The 19,092-nt window shown below is 47.0% G+C and overlaps 6 protein-coding genes and 1 non-coding gene across 7 annotated transcripts; 4 read left to right on the top strand and 3 right to left on the bottom strand.

Annotated features, from left to right (window-relative positions):
• Positions 1-4,063: 4,063 nt before the first annotated feature.
• Positions 4,064-8,114, top strand: ATEG_06843 (uncharacterized protein; the record flags this gene model as incomplete). The annotated part of the gene is made up of 5 exons (XM_001216021.1): positions 4,064-4,282; positions 4,350-5,385; positions 5,447-7,270; positions 7,388-7,421; positions 7,472-8,114. The coding sequence occupies 5 exons, from the start codon at positions 4,064-4,066 to the stop codon at positions 8,112-8,114; spliced, it is 3,756 nt and encodes a 1,251-aa protein (XP_001216021.1).
• Positions 8,115-9,713: 1,599 nt separating this feature from the next.
• On the bottom strand, positions 9,714-10,910 carry ATEG_06842 (uncharacterized protein; the record flags this gene model as incomplete). Its single annotated transcript, XM_001216020.1, has 4 exons — positions 9,714-10,256; positions 10,320-10,356; positions 10,626-10,711; positions 10,872-10,910. 4 exons carry the CDS (start codon positions 10,908-10,910, stop codon positions 9,714-9,716), a joined length of 705 nt encoding a protein of 234 aa, XP_001216020.1.
• A 175-nt stretch (positions 10,911-11,085) lies between these two features.
• ATEG_06841 (uncharacterized protein) lies at positions 11,086-12,691 on the top strand (the record flags this gene model as incomplete). Its single annotated transcript, XM_001216019.1, has 2 exons — positions 11,086-11,235; positions 11,297-12,691. 2 exons carry the CDS (start codon positions 11,086-11,088, stop codon positions 12,689-12,691), a joined length of 1,545 nt encoding a protein of 514 aa, XP_001216019.1.
• Positions 12,692-14,536: 1,845 nt separating this feature from the next.
• Positions 14,537-14,980, top strand: ATEG_06840 (NUDIX hydrolase; the record flags this gene model as incomplete). The annotated part of the gene is made up of 1 exon (XM_001216018.1): positions 14,537-14,980. One exon carries the CDS (start codon positions 14,537-14,539, stop codon positions 14,978-14,980), a length of 444 nt encoding a protein of 147 aa, XP_001216018.1.
• Positions 14,981-16,540: 1,560 nt separating this feature from the next.
• On the bottom strand, positions 16,541-17,697 carry ATEG_06839 (uncharacterized protein; the record flags this gene model as incomplete). Its single annotated transcript, XM_001216017.1, has 5 exons — positions 16,541-16,927; positions 17,009-17,034; positions 17,372-17,483; positions 17,602-17,611; positions 17,642-17,697. 5 exons carry the CDS (start codon positions 17,695-17,697, stop codon positions 16,541-16,543), a joined length of 591 nt encoding a protein of 196 aa, XP_001216017.1.
• A 604-nt stretch (positions 17,698-18,301) lies between these two features.
• ATEG_06838 (RICIN domain-containing protein) lies at positions 18,302-18,999 on the top strand (the record flags this gene model as incomplete). The annotated part of the gene is made up of 2 exons (XM_001216016.1): positions 18,302-18,771; positions 18,918-18,999. 2 exons carry the CDS (start codon positions 18,302-18,304, stop codon positions 18,997-18,999), a joined length of 552 nt encoding a protein of 183 aa, XP_001216016.1.
• On the bottom strand, positions 18,921-19,010 carry ATEG_10472. Its single transcript has one exon. It is a non-coding gene; the product is annotated as a tRNA-Cys (tRNA).
• Between the last annotated feature and the right edge of the window lie 82 nt (positions 19,011-19,092).

Below are 19,092 nucleotides of genomic sequence, written 5' to 3'. Positions count from 1 at the left end.
ACTTCTATTAAATTAGATTTTTTAATAGAGTATGTACCGCCGTACTATTAAAGTAAATTTATCTATATTATAGGGTCTAGCCGAAAGCTATCTGATATAAAAAATATTTATTAGTTCCCCTTTCTCTAGAGCTATATTACTAGCTCTAGAATTTTAATCGCCGTTCTATTGGTTAAAGAGATAGTTTTTAGAGTAGGTAAGTAGATAGCCTACTCTAGCTAGTCTATCTCTAATTCTGATATAAGATTCCTATTAATAACTGGTGACGTTCCGTCGAACGGTATAGCTAGAAGAATAAACTAATCTTTATTACTCTCTACGGACGGCAGTAAAGAATATCTTAAGATAATATTATCGCCTTCGGCCGACTGTAAGACGAACAACGGATCCGTCGCTAAGTCTAAATTAGATAAACTACTAGTCTAAAAAATAATAATACTTATTCTAGAAGTAGTCTCACTTTTATAGATAATATTAATAGCCTAAAGAACTAATATAGTGAAGCGGGGAAACGCGGGAGAATGCTTATTTCCTATTTCAGTTTAGTCTATTTGTTTAGTAGGGCCCTAGATTGTCTATATCTCATTAAGAGATTTGCCTAATAGTTAGAAAATCAACTTCTTCTTTTCTTTCTACTTACAGTACCCTCTATCTTATAGCTACTATAGCTAAGGGTACGGCAGTATAGTAGAATAGATACCTGTCTTATAAACCTAAAAGTTTTTTCTTAATTTAATTATTTTAGTTAGTAATAGTACGCTATATAATAAAGACTAAATATACTAAAAATATATAGCTAATAGCAGAACTAAGTTTGCTAGTTTTACACGGAGAATTAAATATATAATCAATATACTTTTTATTTTTAAGATTACCGCCGTAAATATGTAGCTTTAGTAATGTGGCACGCTTTAGTATGGAGGTGGTAAGATAATTGTATTGGAGATAGTTCGGTCGGTTAAACCAGTGGTTAAAGATTAGATGTACGGTAGAACATATAGACTGTCTATGTAATCAGACTAATATAATATATTATAGAAGATTAATATAAACAATACTCTTGTTACGGAACAAGAATACAGAATAGCTAAATACTAAAGAGAAATAAGAAAGCAGGAATAGATATAGGAATAACACGATTTATAAAGAGCAGGCAAATATTAATAAGATATAGGAGATTATATATAGAATTAGTTAGGTATATTAGATATTAGACTAATTATTAAATATCTTAATTAGGTTTTCTAAATCTCTAAGATCCTTTTTATAAATCTATTAATTATTCTCTAGTTTATAACTAAGCTAATATATAAGATATTTAATATATAGTAGATTTTAGTTATCCTCGTGCTTGAACTACTATACTAGCAGGTTGCACAGCTTAGGCGGATCCCAGGGTTTAACATTTTGGCCAAGTAGTGTCTTGTCAAAAACATGCCTCTATGAACTCTGTCAGTCTTCTAAATCCTTGTTGATGTAAAGATACTTGAGAATATAGGGACTCCAAAATAGAAATATATTAGCTATTGCCGGAATCTTGAAAAGGAAATTTGACCTAACGGACGTCCTAAGGCGAGTCTATTTGACTTGGCCGCTGAACACGAATGTTTTAGCTTTGGGATAAAACCATAAAAACGTATTTACTGGTCACAGCTATCCATTTATTCTATAAAGGTATCTAGGGGTCTACATTAGCCAAGTTAGCGAAGATGTTACCACAGCTAGATTAAATCTTAGATAATCCTATCTTAGTTAAAACATAGGAGCTGTCTTGCGAAATTTCCAGCTCGGTAAAAGAAAGCTTAGTATTGAGGGTTTCTTTCAGAACACCCGTAGCTGTATCCTATGTTCGTACAGACTTATCATATAAGTCAGACGCCAGCTGGCCATCGCATAATAAGGCCACGGACCGAACCTAAACCATATAGCCCTTAAGCCTCCGATGGAAAGCGCCTGTGGCTGGATCCCGGAGCCGCACTGTCTTATCGTGCGAACTAGACGCTAACAGCCGGCCATCGCGGGGAGAAGGCCACGGACCGAACCAAGCCCTGTATGCATACAAGGTGACTTCGGCTGATTTTGAATATGGAGGCCATCAGTAGATTTGAAGCGGCCTGACGCGTGATATGTAACCATTGGACAAAAGAATGATCAAGGTGCGACAGTACTGAGCTTCGAAAGATTTCTCTTCTGACATCTGGGTTGAGGATGACGACATTTGCTAATAATTCGGGACGTTGGTATTACGTGGAGCGCTCTCTTCCCAAACTGTCGCACAGGAGGGACGATGTGTAATTCGCTCTTCAAATATGCGTCTTGTTTTAACCGCTGAACTGTGCTGATGCCAAGAAGTGTTGGTGCTACCTTGCGGCGCAGTTGCCTTGCATATCCAAACCCCTCACGCACGGCAGGATAACAAATGTGGGCATAAGAAGTCTACTTCCTTTGTCAAACGGGAAGTGCGATCCGACACACCAGGTGGCGATCCAGGCATTACGACATTCTTGTTTAGCAATATGTCAAATGTTTTCCAAATAACTACTTCCAATAGGACGCCATAGTTGCGTACGGTATACTACCATTTCCTAAGAGCACGGGTAACACAGGCTCAGGTTTTGGGAACTACGGATATTCAACTCTAAATTACGGCATCTATCCGGTACTCTCTGGCCTCAAAGCAACTTGGCGTTCCCCATGGCACCATGTTTCACTTTGTCCTTGTAACTTCCCAGGATCTGTATCCTTGCAGGGTCATCGCCCGCTTCATACTATTATAATCTTATGTCTCCTCAGCTTTTCGCTTTCCTCTCCCTCCCACTCGCACTGAGAACCTAATTCATCACAAGTGCCGAGGGATAACACGGTGACTATTTTGGCTACTGTAAGGTTACAGATCGTGCTTCGATGTAGTCCCTAGTCGTGACAAAATGAGTTTCGGTATCGAAGACTACGAGGAAAGAAGGAGGATCCAGAGTCTCCTCGCTCAGCGTAAATGGCGTGACTTCTTGACAGACTTTTAGGAACCCGTTTGCTTATCTTTCCTGAGGTTGAATATCCACAGGCAAAAGGGCGAAGAATAGAAGCAGAGCAAACTCACGAATGTGCACTGCCCCGAAACCGAACCGGGTCTGAAATGAACAGCCAATACAGCGCATACAAGGCCACCAGGCCACGGAATGTTCAAGTGGACCAAGATCTTACCATAGGCAAGCAAATGTGTGCTTCCTAGACCATACAGTGGTGCCGCAAGTGAAGGAGGCCCCTGAGCAGCCTGTGCTTGGATTAGAAGATGAGGGAAATTCTCTGGAATATACTCCTCGATCCGGGCCATTACTATCAACCCCACTGACTGTATGGACGTTTATATCCTCTGTATGGCAGCGAGAGTAATGGCTAATGATGGTAAGAAAGGCCGTAGATACCAATCCAAGTTGGTACAGGCGTCCATGGTTTAAGAAAGCAAAAGGCGTGCGTGTCGGGATTCGACTCCGGAGGCTAGGTAGGAAATCATATATGGTGCGCGGCTGCAGGTGGACTGATCCTTTAGAATCCGCGTAAATGTCGCACATCATTGGGATACCCTGCACCTGAGGACTACAGCCCACCTCCGCTGCCTGCGTTGCTTGCCATGGCTGTTCACTCTCACTGACCCAGCTCGCTGAAAGCTGCTGATGCTTATGCTTATGTTGAGATGGATTTGAGACATATAGTGAAGGGACAGAATCTCATTCTCTCCAGGCAGCGACATTCAGATAGTTTTTATTGGCATGAATATCGAAAATGTAATTACCAAAGTTGCCTACCTACCTTAGTACCTACCTAAGGTACCTACCATACACTCGCGCGAACGGCCCGATCCAACTCACCCTCTTACTCTCCAGCTCACACGCAAACTCCCTCTCTTTCCTTCTATCAGTTGCCTTCGTTCTCTTTCGTTATCATCATCCCTCGCCGAGTCAGTACTTCGGCTCTCGGGCTGAGCGTGGGTTGCAACTCCCAATCAACCAAAGCACTGCCGGTTGTTTGTACGCCGACAACACGACGTTCCACTGTCATGAGAGCAATGGATGGCTGCCGGCCAGAGGCCGACAACGTGTTCGGACCTGTGGTGGCATCCTGCCGCGATGGATTTGACTTCACTCTGCTTTTCGAACAGGCCATTCTCTCGGTGGCACCGTCCGCGCTCGTGCTCGCAGCATCGGCATATCGCCTTCGGGTGCTCTATCGTCAACCCAGCAAGACCATCTCCACGGCGTCAGTGCCCTGGGCAACAGCGAAGCAGGTGAGTTTGACTGATACCGCCGGGGAACTAGCTGGAGAGAGTGGCTGACTCGCAGATGCCAAACTAGGCGGCTATACTCGGCTTTGCGATCACGCAGTTGATCCTCACTATCCTGTGGGCGGTACCGGGGCACAATCCCACGCAACTGTCCATCGCAGCATCTGCGCTTTCCTTCACCAGCAGCATCGTGCTCGCCGGGCTGTCGTATGTGGAACACGATCGGTCGGTCCATCCGTCGGCCATCCTCACCACCTACCTGCTTTTCTCTATTCTCTTCGATGTCAGTCAAATGCGGACGCTCTGGCTTCGACGGACAGACACTGCGATTGCGATTGTATTCAGCGTCGGCACCGTGATGAAAGCGGGCATGCTTGGCGTAGAGATGGTCGGAAAGCGCTCCATGCTGCAGTCGCCCTATCGAGATTGGTCGCCGGAAACTTTGGGGGGAGTAATTAATCGGAGTGTCTTCTGGTGGTTGAATGACCTCCTGCGCAAGGGCTCCGCCACTGTACTGCACCTATCTGATCTGTACCCGCTGGATCCAGGCCTGGAGTCAGCTCGTCTGCAGTCGAGCCTGAAAGCCGCCTGGGAGAACGCCGCTCAGCAAAAGACCTACGCGCTATTACTCGCAACCTTCATCTGCTTCTGGAAGCCGATGGTGGCGGCTGCTATTCCTCGAATTGCCCTTATCGCCTTCAAGTTTTGCCAACCGCTTCTCGTCGACCGCGCGGTCTCCCTGCTCAGCGAGCCTTACGGCCCTAAAGAAACCAATATCGGTCGCGCTTTGATCGGCGCAACGACCTTGGTTTATGCCGGAGTGGCAGTATGTACGGCGCAGTATAAACATAAAACATATCGCTACATTACTATGATGCGCGGTGGGCTCATCAGCTTGATATACGATACGACCCTTCAGCTTGATACTCAGGCAGCGAATGAAGCAGCTGCGATTACTCTGATGTGTACGGATATTGATAGAATTGTAGCCGGATTTGAGTGGGCTGATGCTCTCTGGGCTGGACCTATCGAGATCGCCGTTGCCATTTACCTGCTCTACACTCAGATAGGACTGTCTTGCCTTGGGCCCGTGATCATCGCTGTCCGTAAGTGCTGTACTTCAAACACCCAGAAGAGGGAAGGGTAAGCTAACCCAATCTGCCGCAGTGTTTGTGGTGACCATGCTCGCTTTTGGCAAGCTCTCCGTCAAGTACCAAAGGGACTGGATTGAAGCTGTGCAGCGCCGCGTCACCGCCACCTCCTCAGTGCTTGATAACATGAAGGGAATCAAAATGTCCGGCTTATCAGACGTGTTCAATGCAGAGCTCCAGCAGCTGCGAGTTCTGGAACTCACAGTTTCCTCGAAGTTCCGACAAATCATCGCGCTCTGCGCGGTGCTTTCAAACTTTTCAGGCGCCACTATCCCCATCTTGACTTTGATCATTTATGTCTTGGTTACTCGAGCGACAACGGGGGTGGAACTTAATCCGTCTGTGGCATTCACATCAATCTCGCTCGTCGCATTGCTGGCTGCCCCAATCCAACAATTTGCGACGGCCCTCATCCACTTTGCCGCCGCGACTGGCTGTTTTCAGCGAATCCAGGAATACCTGTTAAAGACCGCCCAGCGAGAGGATCACGTCTCTAGGCCACCTTTCACAACAGAAACTTTGAATGAAGTAGAGCTCCAGACTATGAATCCGTCCGCACGCCGGCACTTGCAAACGGAGAATCTTCTGTGTCTCCAGGGTACTGCGTTTGCCTTCACCCCTCGGGGAACCCCGGTTCTCCATGACATCTCACTGGATTTACCGGTTGGTATACGGACAGTAGTGGTTGGGCCTACTGGGAGCGGGAAGACTGCACTGCTCTTGGCTTTATTGGATGAACTGTATACTATCAAGGGATTCGTCTACTCGCGCTCGTCGCTTAAAATAGGGTATTGTGCGCAAGCGACGTGGCTTCCGAACCTAGAAATCCGTTCAATCATTCTGGGAGACGCTGACTATGACGAGAGCTGGTACTTGAAGGTCCTTTGGGCTTGTGCATTGCACCAGGATCTTCAGGCTTTACCAAAAGGGGACAGATCGATCATTGGGAGTAAAGGTACTAGTCTAAGTGGAGGGCAGAAACAACGAATCAGCTTAGCTAGAGCACTCTACGCGGGGACACAGTTACTTTTACTGGACGATGTGCTGAGTGGGCTTGACGCGAACACAGAGCAAACCGTGCTTGACAATGTGTTTGGGCGACATGGAATTTGCCGCAAGACCGGAACAGCTGTGGTTTTCGCCACACATTCAGGTATCACAGACTTTCTCATTCGTTGGAGAACCTGCCTTTATGTGAAACAAGATACTGACTTTGTCTCAGCCCAGCACGTCAAGAAGGCTGACCATGTGATCATTATGGGACCCGGAGGAACTATTCTGAAGCAGGGCACCCCATCCTCTGTCAACTTGGTCAGCGCGTACGACGAAGAGAGCGACTCTGAGATGACGGATGATGATGATGCTGCTAATCTCCAAGGCGCTCTTCCCCCGCCGCGGCCGGAAATAGGAGAGCAAATGGAAGGGGAACCAGAGGGGGCAGAACTTCTGCGTAAGACCGGTGATCTCCGTCTGTATTCGTACTATTTCCGAATGCTCGGTTGGGAGGCCACAACAGTCATGGCAGTCAGCTGTGCCCTCTTCGCTTTCAGCGCCAAGTTCCCAACGGTCTGGCTCGATTGGTGGTCCGATGCTGAGACCCAGCACCCAGGGCAGCAGACAACCATGTACATGGCCGTCTACGGCATGTTCTGCGTAATCTGTCTCATCGTCCTCATAGTGGGCATCTATGTACTAGCCATGGCGGGAATACCTCGGTCGTCCAACAAACTCCACGCTATCCTGCTTCAAAGGGTGATGGCCGCTCCATTCTGGTTTTTCGTCTCGACAATTGGCCTTCGAACGGCGAGATTGTCGTCTCAAATCTTAGCAGCCATTATCGGTAAGTCGATTAAGGCTATTATAATTTGCACCGCCGACACCTAACTCGGTATCTTTCTTCCTTCTAGACCAGGCTCGAAGGACGTTTTGCGGGACATCTCACTCAAAATACAACCAGGTGAGAAATTGGGTATCTGTGGCCGCACGGGAAGGTGTGATTCCATTGCAAACAAATTTTTCACAAAGCTGACTGTCATTCCAGCGGGAAGACATCGTTTATCCTCACCATACTTCGCCTAACGGAGATCACCAAGGGCGAGATCTTTCTGGACAGTCTCCCCCTCTCGAGCCTTTCGCGGATGCTCGTACGGCAAAGCATTACGGCCATTCCGCAGGAGCCACTCATTCTGCGCGGCACGGTCCGCTTTAACGCTGACCCATTTTCACGACACTCTGACGGACGGATCGTCTGGGCCTTGATGGAAGTGGGAATCTGGGACCTCATTACTACACGAGGCGGCCTCGATGCCGAAATGGACAATGTTGCCTTGTCGCGCGGTGAGCAGCAGCTGTTCTGTCTAACTCGCGCACTCTTGGCCAAGCCGCGTATTCTCATACTGGACGAAGTGACCTCTAGCGTCGACAGCGTCCGTGAAGAACACGTAATGAAGGTGCTGCGCCGCAACTTTGCGGAAGCAACTGTGCTTATGATTGTGCACCACTTGCAATTTGTGCGACAGTTCGATAGGATCTTAGTGCTGAATCAAGGAAAGGTGGTCGAATGGGGCGAGCCGGAGCAGTTAATGACGCAGGACTCGGCTTTCCGGTCTTTATTGAAAAGTCAGCAAGGCACCACGGCATATAGACACCCGCGAACCTCAGGTACTCGTGGCACTCTTGCATGACTGAGGGGGATGACTCAATTCTACCGGACGAGGGAATCAGAACCCACAACTCAGCACAGCTCTGAAACTCGGTACGGAGTAACGGGCCATGAACTAGCCAGCGTGGGGAATAGTAAGCCGCATCTGCCTGACTGTCAAGGTCCTGAGGACAGAGACATATCAGGAGCAAATCGTCGAGGGTCTTCCCGGGGGGAAGGGGTTGTTCCAGACAGCATTTTCACCTGTAGACGTTAGCCAATCCCAGAATAAATTTTGAAGCCAATTTACCAATCTTTCACAGTGAATCGATGATGGTAAAATGCATTCGCACGACACCTGTTGCCAGGTTGAGGTCTCATCAATTAGTCTAGCCCGCCACCTCCAGGAACGACGTTTGGATTATCCCAATGGATAACACCACCCCAGCAGGAGTCGTTCGGGTTACTACATCCCTGCTTCATTTAGCGAAATGCATGCATAGCTAGTATCTTTCTATAGACAGTTTCCAACAGTTTAATGAAATCTTGCTTGACCGACAGACTGACCGATTGATTAGTTGATTGGCAGCTCCCGGCCGCTCCGATACAGCTTGAGATTCCTAACAGTTACCATGTGGTGGTAGATCCTTACCGTAGAACAGAGGAAATGGCCCCGTTAACTATGGCGTAAACACCACACAAGCCGGACGTACATTATACAAGTGAGTGAGTAGCGGGAGTGAATAGCGTAGGGACAATCGGCAACTACAAAACCGGTTATCCGAAGCTGCCGCGAGCCAACTCAACTAGCAGGTGTAATGTACGGGCATTATTTGATGTAATTCGAAGATGTTGTGCCTGGGCCGATTATCAAGAGTACATGTGGCAGTGTTGGAATGCAATCATGGGGAAATAGGTCATCAAAGTCGTGGGTGTATGAAGTTTCTAGCAACAACAGTTCGCACCAGGTGGAAGATATCTAAACAAAGTTGTCCGGGTGGGGGATGAAGCAATCAATTACATCTGATGGCCACACTAGTACAAAAGATACTCAGCCAGCCCACAAATTCGCCGGGTTTGTATATCTATCAAGCCTCCGCCAAATGCAAGTCATCAATTAGGGTCCGCTTACGTTCTTCAGTAGCATGCAGAGCTCCTCGATGATCGTTCGTCTGTTCCTCGAGACTATCACCCGCCAGCAAAACATAACCTGTTGTTCTGTAAATATCCCTGTTTTCATCCCTTTGTATTCCCTAAAGTCTCCCAGTGCTCCTAAATCGAGGAAAGGAAGGATGCATGTGATGTCAAATGAGACCCACGGAAACGACCCTCGGGCGGCTGGTTGTAATTGTTCAAGATTATCATACAGCATATCGTCGTCCCAAGATGAATACAACTACTATCCAAGACACTTGGTAGCGGAATTCTGGGATAGGGGGATAAGAGAGGTCTTGGAGGTAGCCATTTCAGCCGCTTTTGAATGAATGCAATGTTTAGACGAGTCAGTTGTCCAATCGCAAAGGCTAGCTGCGTGTATTTCCATCAAGGTAACAGGCATATTCAGAGAAATGTATAAAACCAGACATTGGAAATTGGACTGGAATGGTATCCCAGATAGCATCAGCCAGCGTTTGACACCACCTCAAGCCTTCATCACGGAGAAGGCACCGTGGGTAGTGATGAAGATCACTTGCGCATCTCGATCTTCCAAAGCAGCATATTCTCTGCCAGCGTCACTGTCAATGGCTAGAGTGTACTTGGCAGTTTCATTGCGATAGAACCAGGTGTCTGCACTGACGACTTTTCGTTGCTCTGACAGCGCTGCAACAGCGGCCTGGCGTACAATCCCCACCACACTTCCACCACTGATAACATCCAAACCATTCTCGACGCTAAAGCATCCGTTGTTACTGCCAAGTATCACACCACAGGCATCACCGTTCTGGCTGCTGTAGCCCCGGTTACCGTCCTGTCCCACAGACACAAAGAGCTGACCAGCTGGTGCTGCACAGCATGTCAACTCATCAATGTCACCACATTCTGCGCCCACGTCTTCGTAAGAGCACCCCTTCGCGTGAAATAATGAGACCGTATACGAGCTTGCCTTTGGTAAAAGTGCCATGGTCGCCATGAGCACAGGTATGATGTCTTTCGTCGGGAGCTTCATCACGAAGATGACCTGAATCTGTCCGCACAACATCGTACACCCAACTTAGCATCTGAAGACATTGCCCACAGGCCGACTCACGTTTGAAATAAAGAGGAAAATGTCCAATAGGAACTTCCTAATGTAATGCAGTATGCACAGTCGTTCCCTAGTTGTTGTTGCTTAGGCTCTTCGCTATAGGGAAACACCGAGACCTTATATGTTACGACTGCCAGAATGAGCGGTACAATGCAAACAGGACCTTCATTTGATAATAGTTTGGTAGACAACACCAATTCTATAAGCACTATAAGCACTATAATCACTATAATCACTATAATCACTATAATCACTATAATCACTATAATCACTATAATCACTTTGATTACTGGGTAATCTATGTCTCACCTTGGGGCTGTGCGCACTCGGGCATATTGGTATCCATTGTCTCCGAAGCGCGGAGCCAAGTCTCCACAGAGTGTCAGACTAGTAGGCTACTCGCACATTTTCATTAGGGTAATCAATGATTTTCTTCCAAAGCTAGTCTCCATATTGTGTACAATGTATGTCAAGGTATACGCTGATCTGTCCATAAGTCGCATTATTCAGCACACTAATGGTCCCTCCACATGACCTGCAAGTTCAGTGACTCACTTGTATCATCACAGTACTATAAAGGTTGGCTGACATCATTTTTTCATCTCGGTGACGAAAAGTTGTAGCCTGCTTATAGACACAGTTATCTCTTTACCTTGTGAATAACCACTAGCCCTTACCGTAATCGTACTGCCATCTTTCTATGGAATAAAGTCAACCTTGGCTCTTTATATTCTGTATTCGTCTTCTGCAACCATTTGAATCTTCTCTTATGTCTTCCAGAAAGACTGTCACGGCACTTCTCCCACCGTCTGTTGACGTCGCGAAGGAACGCGATTTTTGGCTGTGGTATCGGCAGAGTTTGGAAAAGGCTGATTTATTTGATGACGACGATCAGATTCCGGGATTCTACATTCTCAAGGTACGTCTTAAGAATCGTGCTTTTCAAAGGTCACCTGACCATTTACCATGTCTGCATTTAGCCAGCATCGTATGCCATCTGGGAGAGGATCTGTGCATCTCTTAAAGACAAGCTTAAGCGCATGGGGGTGCAAGATTGCGCTTTTCCGTTGTCTTCACTCGAGATTACAGGAACTAGCGGCGATAATGGAGATCCCTGTATGGACACCGAACCGAGACTACGAAATCGGCAAAACGCGACATCCACCATCTATTCGTGCTGTGCGAGGTGGATTGCGAACCCTGGGGACCTTCCGCTACGATTGAATCAGTGGAAGACAGCGTTCAGATCAGAACCCTGCCCACAGCCTTTCCTCAGGTGCCGTGAGCTTCTGATACAAGAAGCACATACGGCACACATGACCCAATATGAAGCCCATGAAGAGATGCTGCAGGTTCTTGATATTTACACAGCTGTTTATGAAGAACTCCTTGCTGTTCCACTGATCAGGGGCCTGCAAAGCGACCCTAATAGCTCGGATGAAGTTCATACAGCTGTCTTATTTGGGCTTGTTCCCGCTCTTGAACAGTGCATCCAAGCTGGTGCCTGCCATGAGCTAGGCCAACAGATGAGCAAAGAGTATAACATTACTACCTCCGACGTTCCGGTTGGCTCGCAAACCGTTTCGAATTCCACTGTACATGTATGGCAGAATTCGTGGAACCTTTCTATTCGAGCTATCGGTCTCATGGTAGCTACGCATGGTGACAACCGGGGCCTGGTTCTTCCACCCCACATTGCTGAAACACAGGTGGTAATAATACCTCACCAGGATTCACGCAATAAAAATGACCATCATAAGATTCGAGCAGAGATTTTGTCCATTCAATCAACATTTGCTTCTCTGGGAGTTCGGGTTTCAGCGGATTTGCGCGACTGGCGTTCCACTGGCTGGAAGATGAAAGAGTGGATAACACGTGGTGCTCCAATACGCCTAGTTTTTGGATCAGAGGAGCTGGCTGGTCGATATGTCACCGTCTGTCAGAGAGATCTTCCTAAGCCGAATGAGGAGATTACTATACCTCTTTCCCAACTCCCCACTGCTATCCCGACACTTCTCGCAGCTATGCATAACCGTCTCTTCAAGAAGGCTCAAGATACCATTCGCTCGCGTCAAAGGCAACTTGCTGACTGGGATGAATTCGTCAAAACAATTTACAACAGGAAGACGGCCTATATCTGTTTAGTCCCTCATTGTCTGACGAAGGACTGCCAACGTCGGATTGAAAGTCGGCTGAAGTTTGCTATTGAGAGTAATCCTGATTCTGAGACTAGCTCCATGGCTGCTTCTGTCAATTTCTTATGCATACCATGGGACCAGCCTTCCGGAGTCGGTGAAAAGGATGCCTCCAAATGCATCTATCCCGAATGTATCCGTAACGCAAAGAAATGGGCTATGGTTGGATGTAATTTTTGAAAAAATACCCCTCGTGATCTGGGATATGTACTAATACACGCTCCTTTGTGTAAGACGAATGTTAGGGTTACGCAGAACGATTTGGCATTCAGCTTCTTAGGCTTATCACAGCAACCTGGAAGCAATACGATTGCCGGGAAATGTTTATTCCCGAACTGGATTGTTCCAGAACAAACTGTTTGTACGCCAATTTCTCTACATATCTTCACAATCGATTTTGGCTTCTGCATTGCTCTGAACTAGGTTCCAGGAAGTTAGAAATCAATCCTCAATTGACTGCTTCCCACCTTTTTGGTAAGGTGCTGCACGTCTATGTCGCTATTTGTAGGAAGAGGAAGAGGAGTCGACTCATCAGATAACCAAGACGGAAGTAGTAAAATATAGAAAAAAAAGAAAAGAAAGAGGCAAAATTAATATAGCTGCTAATCGTATTTATTATTTATATTTATTATATTTATTTTATTTTGCCGAATCTAGTCTTATATAAAGACTTTTCGAAGCTGTATACATTAATTCTTATTTAGATACGGATAATATATATTAGCCTATAGCATATTCTCGATAAAATCAAAACCTCAGACCGACATAGCTGTGGGAAAGAATCCTAGACTTTAGAGCATATCCTTATACAATACTCGTTATATTAGAAGATACGTGGGGCAATAATGGCATTGCTGTAGGCTATAATGATCCCTCTAGAGGAAACTATCAGACTATAATATGCTTATAATATCTAACTCGCAAGTAAACTTTGTTACATCACTGAACATATACATCAAACAGGCCTGCTCAAACAGTTCTGCTACGCGGAGGTCGGAATGCAAAAGCCTCCTCCGAGGCTCTGGAATAAGTTTAGAAGCGATAGTTAGAAGGAATAAGTCAGCTGCCTACAAAGGGATCTAGCTCGACGCGGCACCGCGTCAATTTACTAGAATCATATATGGAATAGAGTGGGATAGGTGTTTGACGCGCAGGTGGCGCGGGGGAGACGTCTCGCCTAGTATCGAGTGAGTTTGGTGGTGTTTTACTCTATCTTTAATGTTTCTTATGTCTTTTCTGTATTTGTGGGTTTATATGGGCTTCAGGCGTTCAGGCACCAGATTTCTGCTTCATTGGTGAAGCGCCTGCATAGCCAATCGCTTCAATAGATAGGCTTCAACAGGTTAATAGAATCTTGATTGATTGATTGATTGATTGATACTCATCGCACGGGCCTTGGTGCCAGATGGCCCACCAAAGTATACGGAATCGCTCCCGCAACGACGACCTCATATCCTAGACTGGCACCATCAACCAGCCATAGGAAAGAGGCGGTTGAGCTAGAGAATCAATTTATATTACAGTGCTTTCCTTCTTGGGCATCAATGCATGTATGGGCAGTAATAGGACCATCTGCCTATGAAGAAAACAAGCAGGACGGCTGTTGGCAGGGAAAATTGCTCGGATTCATTGTTCTACAGTTTCTGATAATCCATGTATTATTGAATAGATCCAAGTTTCTCAACCCAAAGCAGCATCGTGGGCTTAGCGAGCCAACCACACCAGTGCTTGGCAACCATCACCTGTTACCAGGCAATAGTCATATTTTAATGCCCAAAGCATGGGTAGCCACTGCTTGAAGAATGTAAAGAAGCGGGTTTGAGCTATAATTTAAGTCCCCCCCAGTTCTTTCACCCACCTACAAACAAGGGTACAGTTCCTGTAAATGCAACCACCATCACAGAGCATTATGGTATAGTTGGCTAATTTCTGATTTTCTGTCCACTTCTAGTATGCCCCAGAAACCTTCCGTTCCAATCAAGGTCATCGGCAAGATGAACCCTGGTGTAGCTTACACCGAGCGCCATGCAGTCCGTGCAGTCCTGTACAATCCAGCTTCTCAGCAGGTCGCGATCATTCACATTGTCAAGGGAAACTACTACAAGCTCCCCGGCGGTGGAAATCGAGGTGGATGAAGTTCATTGCGCGGCAATCAAGAGAGAGGTCTTGGAGGAGACTGGTTGCAAAGTTTCTGTGGATAATACCGCATTCTTTGCTCAGAGCGAGGAATGGCGGAATGACCTGCATCAGATATCCCTTTGTTATTCTGCTAGACTGGTTGAGGATACGGGTCGGCCAGAACTGACCGATGTCGAGTCTTCCGAAGGCCTCTCGCACTCTTGGGTCCCAGTCGATCGCGCCATCAGCACCATTAGGAACGTTCAGCCAACTTCCGAGCTTGGCAACTTCATCCAAGAAAGGGATCTATTCTTCATCAAGACTTTTGTATCTGCCCAAGGTGGAAAATAATCAACGGACGAAGTTAGGATGGCTGTTCATTCATTCTAATATTTACATGCTGTAGTTAGCAGTGCCAAGGAGTCAGCAAGTAGTTACCTAGTAGTTAAGGGTTGTCAGCAGTGGTCAGACTAATAGATAAAATTAATATTAACAATTATACCATTGGTGACCCAAACCCTGCTTTATACTAGATGCGAGTGTATGGGACTGATCGGGGCCCCGAGGGCAACTCTTCAGGACCAAGTCACCAAGTCCAAGGTCTCCACCACTCTCCTATATACCACAGCTCTTCCAATCTTCATAACGTCCTAGCTGACCCTTTTTGGAGGCAGAGAGAGCTCGTGATTCCTCTCCTGCTTTACTTCCCCTCTGCACCAAAGGATATTCAAGGCAACGCTAGATCGAATAGACATCAACTGCCAATGACGAAACAAACTTCAAACTTCGTCTTCTACGTTCGGGGAAGGAGCCTTATGTTCGTTGCCATTGCTGTAAAATAGCAGACAGAATGTCTCGATCAACTTCACAGTGTCCTCATAAGGGGAATGGTATGCTCCAGTGTCTCCCGCATTATCACTAGCTACGTACTTATTGTCAGGTGGAATAAGAAAGTAGTCTACTTGGGCTGGTTTGTAGACATCAATACTTGGTAGATAGGTTACGGTACCTACCGGTACCTACTAAAGTAGTAGGCAATAGGCAACAATGACCTCAGAACAGAAGGTGCACCAAAAACTCTTCCCCCTTACCTTTCTTCCTCTCACTTTACTTATTTCTCTCACTTCACTCACTCCTCACCTCCGTGACGGCCTTATTTCCTTATTTCTCCCTTACACTCTTCTCTTACCTCTCTCTTCATCTACCCTCCTGTATCCTAGTCTCTGTTTATCAGAAGATGGATCGACCCCCAGTCATACCTGAACGGGTGTCCTCCTTGATGTCTCCATACGAGAAGTGGTCGGTGAGCGCTGCCTCCAAATGCTCACAACTCTCCACCAAATCAGACGCCTCGGAGATTTTTTGAGGCCAAGCTAGCCCATATGCAATCCAAGCTCGTGCAGGAGCTCGAACATACCCGGCTGACTTCCGAGACACGCCCAGAGAGCTCAAGTTTCTCAAGCGCCAGCGACGAGAAATTTTAGCTGATATAGATGAGGAAATGAAGACTAAGGTACAACGTCCTGGGGGACCTGACAAAACGTTTAGCAAAAACGCCTACAAGAACTCTACTGTCTCTTGCGTCATGACCTCTAGTTGTAGGCAAAGGGCTTTGATTTGTGTGGATTATTTACGCACCATAGAATCGCGATACTCATACTTTATTCTTTCATGCAAATAGCCCAACAACTGCTGCCAACAGGTTTGTACAATATAACATGGGCAAGATGGAGCATGTCGACCTGAGCGAACCAGGAATGCCTCCGCGCATCTACCGAAGAGAGAACTGGAAGGAACAAAGTAATACAAGAACCTGGCGGGTATGGTTCTTGGAGTTCACTTCTGCCGCGGGGACTTTCGCCGAACAAAAGTCCTTTCCCCCAAAGGATCGGGCAGCCCTAGAGTCCATCCTCAAGAATACGTGACCATAGGTATGAAAACCGGACCGTCCGGCAGAGCCCGGAACTGGACTTTCACTGTCCGTCCCTTCAATGTTGTCCGGGTGACCCCAGTGCTCGCCTGGCCTGACAGGCTGCCCCCGTTGTAGTATTCTGGGTGCAGCTTCACTGCCGTATCATGGTCTTTCAAGTTCACCTGAGCATCGCACCAGGGATCGTTATTATGAAATCCCACAATCACGGTGAAGATTTCCCCTGATGAGGTCTTGATCCGAAGCATGCCCGACGTACCGCTCCCACCCATCTCGAGCACGTTGTCATCGGTCCAAGTGGCGCCATTTGCATAGTGCCAGCAGGTCCTCTCAACGACTCTGAGGGACTCATTAGTCTCGTTATAGATCTGAACCCCGAGTTTGTAGATCATCCTGCTATCATGGAAGTGTGAGATGGGTCTCCATCGAAAAAAGCGAGAGGGACAAACCTCTGTTTGAAGGTAGGGGGTATCAACTGGAGAAGATAGTGGTAGCAGAAGTGAGGGTGGCAGTAGGGGTTCTCAATGTATGAACGTGAAGAAGAGACATGGTGGTCAGCAAATTGCCGCGGAACTCAACTAGGTTAAATATAAATAACGTGGAGGCGCTGTAGGTTGTAGCTGAGCTCTATCGGGCAAACCGACCACCCCAATATCTGCCACTTTTCGTATGTTGCATGCTGAAAAGTGGCTGAGCTGAATGAGACATTTTCAGCGCTCGACGCATTCGCCTGATCTGCCCCTCCGGTTGGATTCGCGTCGGCTAAGCTAACCTGACGGCGTTCCCCGGCGCCTCATGGGTGTACAACTCACTCAGCTTGGACAAGGAGTAGATATGATCACAGAAGATTATAGTTACGGGATTCCGAGATTGTTGAATATTATCTGGCACATTCGCATGCTTTTGTAGCTGCACCTTGATATACTATGTATAGCTACAAATAGTAAGTAACATGGATTGCTCAATAAGCCCTTTTAATGGTCTAGAACGGATACCGAAGAGAGGAAGGCCATGTAAGTGTCACTGGCTTTGCAAGGGTTACTGCAGCAGCGCTATTTTCATAGTAATGACTTTCAGCTCACATTAACCGCTGGAGATAGTAGATGCCCAACTGTCTTCCTTCACACCACTCCACCATGATATCTTGCACTAATCCTGGCTGAATACATCTCTTCTTATTAGTTAACATGGGTTGAGTACTTTGCAGGAAGGGGGGACAAACAACCGATTCCTACATAATGATATGCCTGATGATCAGGTCATCCTGAACGGTAGCGGCTTGTCCCTCCCCATAATGAACTATGCTTTACAGCAGACCACATAGTGAACGCTGGCGTATTATGAGGCTAGCTGAGTCGGCCGTGCGTTTTTTAAGGGAGCTGACCACAGGGGAGGGTTGCAAGACGCTAATTGATCTTGAGCAAGGGTCTCCTCGTCCCTAATGGAGTGACTACTTGGCAGTGTCAAACACACTGCGGGGCCAGGTAGCATAAGCGCCAGGGAGCAAGAAGTGCGGACATTTGAAGAGCGTGCTCATCTATAAATTTCGAAGGGTCAGCAGTCAAGACCCAACATTACAGCCTCGATATACCCCAAAGTTGAGTCTTTCTGCCAGGTACTCAGATCGCAGCCTTAGTCCTTGGTTTCCTTAGTACATACGCAGCGCTTCATCAAAGGTAACAGAGTGCAACTCCTCTTGATACTATAATCCTGGGCTGACATAGACTATCAGGCCCAACAGGATGGCGAACCAGACAGTCGTCAACCCACGAAACAGCTACATCAGCACTACCCTTGATCCGGGCACCTGGTACCGGCTCACCAATGCCTATCTCGGCCCCTCCTTCTCCCTTGATGTGGGAAATGATGGCGTGTTGAAGATGTCACCTTCTAGCAACTCCAGCGGCCAACACTGGCAGCTTCTCCCGCAGTTTTCTTCTGGAACGTACAAGATACGAAGCATGTTGCTTGGTGCAGAAAATGTCCTCGATATTCACGGGAACGACAAAACCAAACCGCATGTGGCGCGGGAGGGCAATTACTCCGGCCAGATGTGGACGCTAGACGGCTGGGGAGACAGCACGTGGCGACTATTCAATCCATTTTCCGGGGACCATCTACGCCTTGACACATACGCGGACACACACGAGCCTTTCATGTCCGATGGAGACCATTCCGGACAGCATTGGACTCTTACACCGATTAGAAGCATGTAATTCGCTATGCTTGTGTAGTGAGGGCAAAGTAGTGGACGGTGAACGCAAGCTGCTGGTTGCTCCTGTTTCTTCTACTCGAGAATAGCATGTCTCTTGTACCTACCTTCTTTTGAAATATGTAACAAAAATAAGGACGATAAAGGTTAGCACCGACTGTGGTTCGAACACAGGACCCTAAGATATACACAACCAGAGGTTACTGCAATCTCATGATCTACCACTGATCTACCGGTGCAGCCTTATGTAATCATTCAATTAATATCCTTCTATATATGTACACTGTAAATAATGTGGGGAGATGGGGTGGAAGGGTAGTG

This window comes from Aspergillus terreus, genomic scaffold, assembly GCF_000149615.1.
Source record: "Aspergillus terreus NIH2624 scaffold_9 genomic scaffold, whole genome shotgun sequence".
In the NCBI taxonomy this organism is placed as follows: Eukaryota; Fungi; Ascomycota; class Eurotiomycetes; order Eurotiales; family Aspergillaceae; genus Aspergillus; species Aspergillus terreus.
The sequence above is the reverse complement of the archived record's forward strand: the minus strand, read 5'-3'. Positions and strand labels throughout refer to the sequence as shown.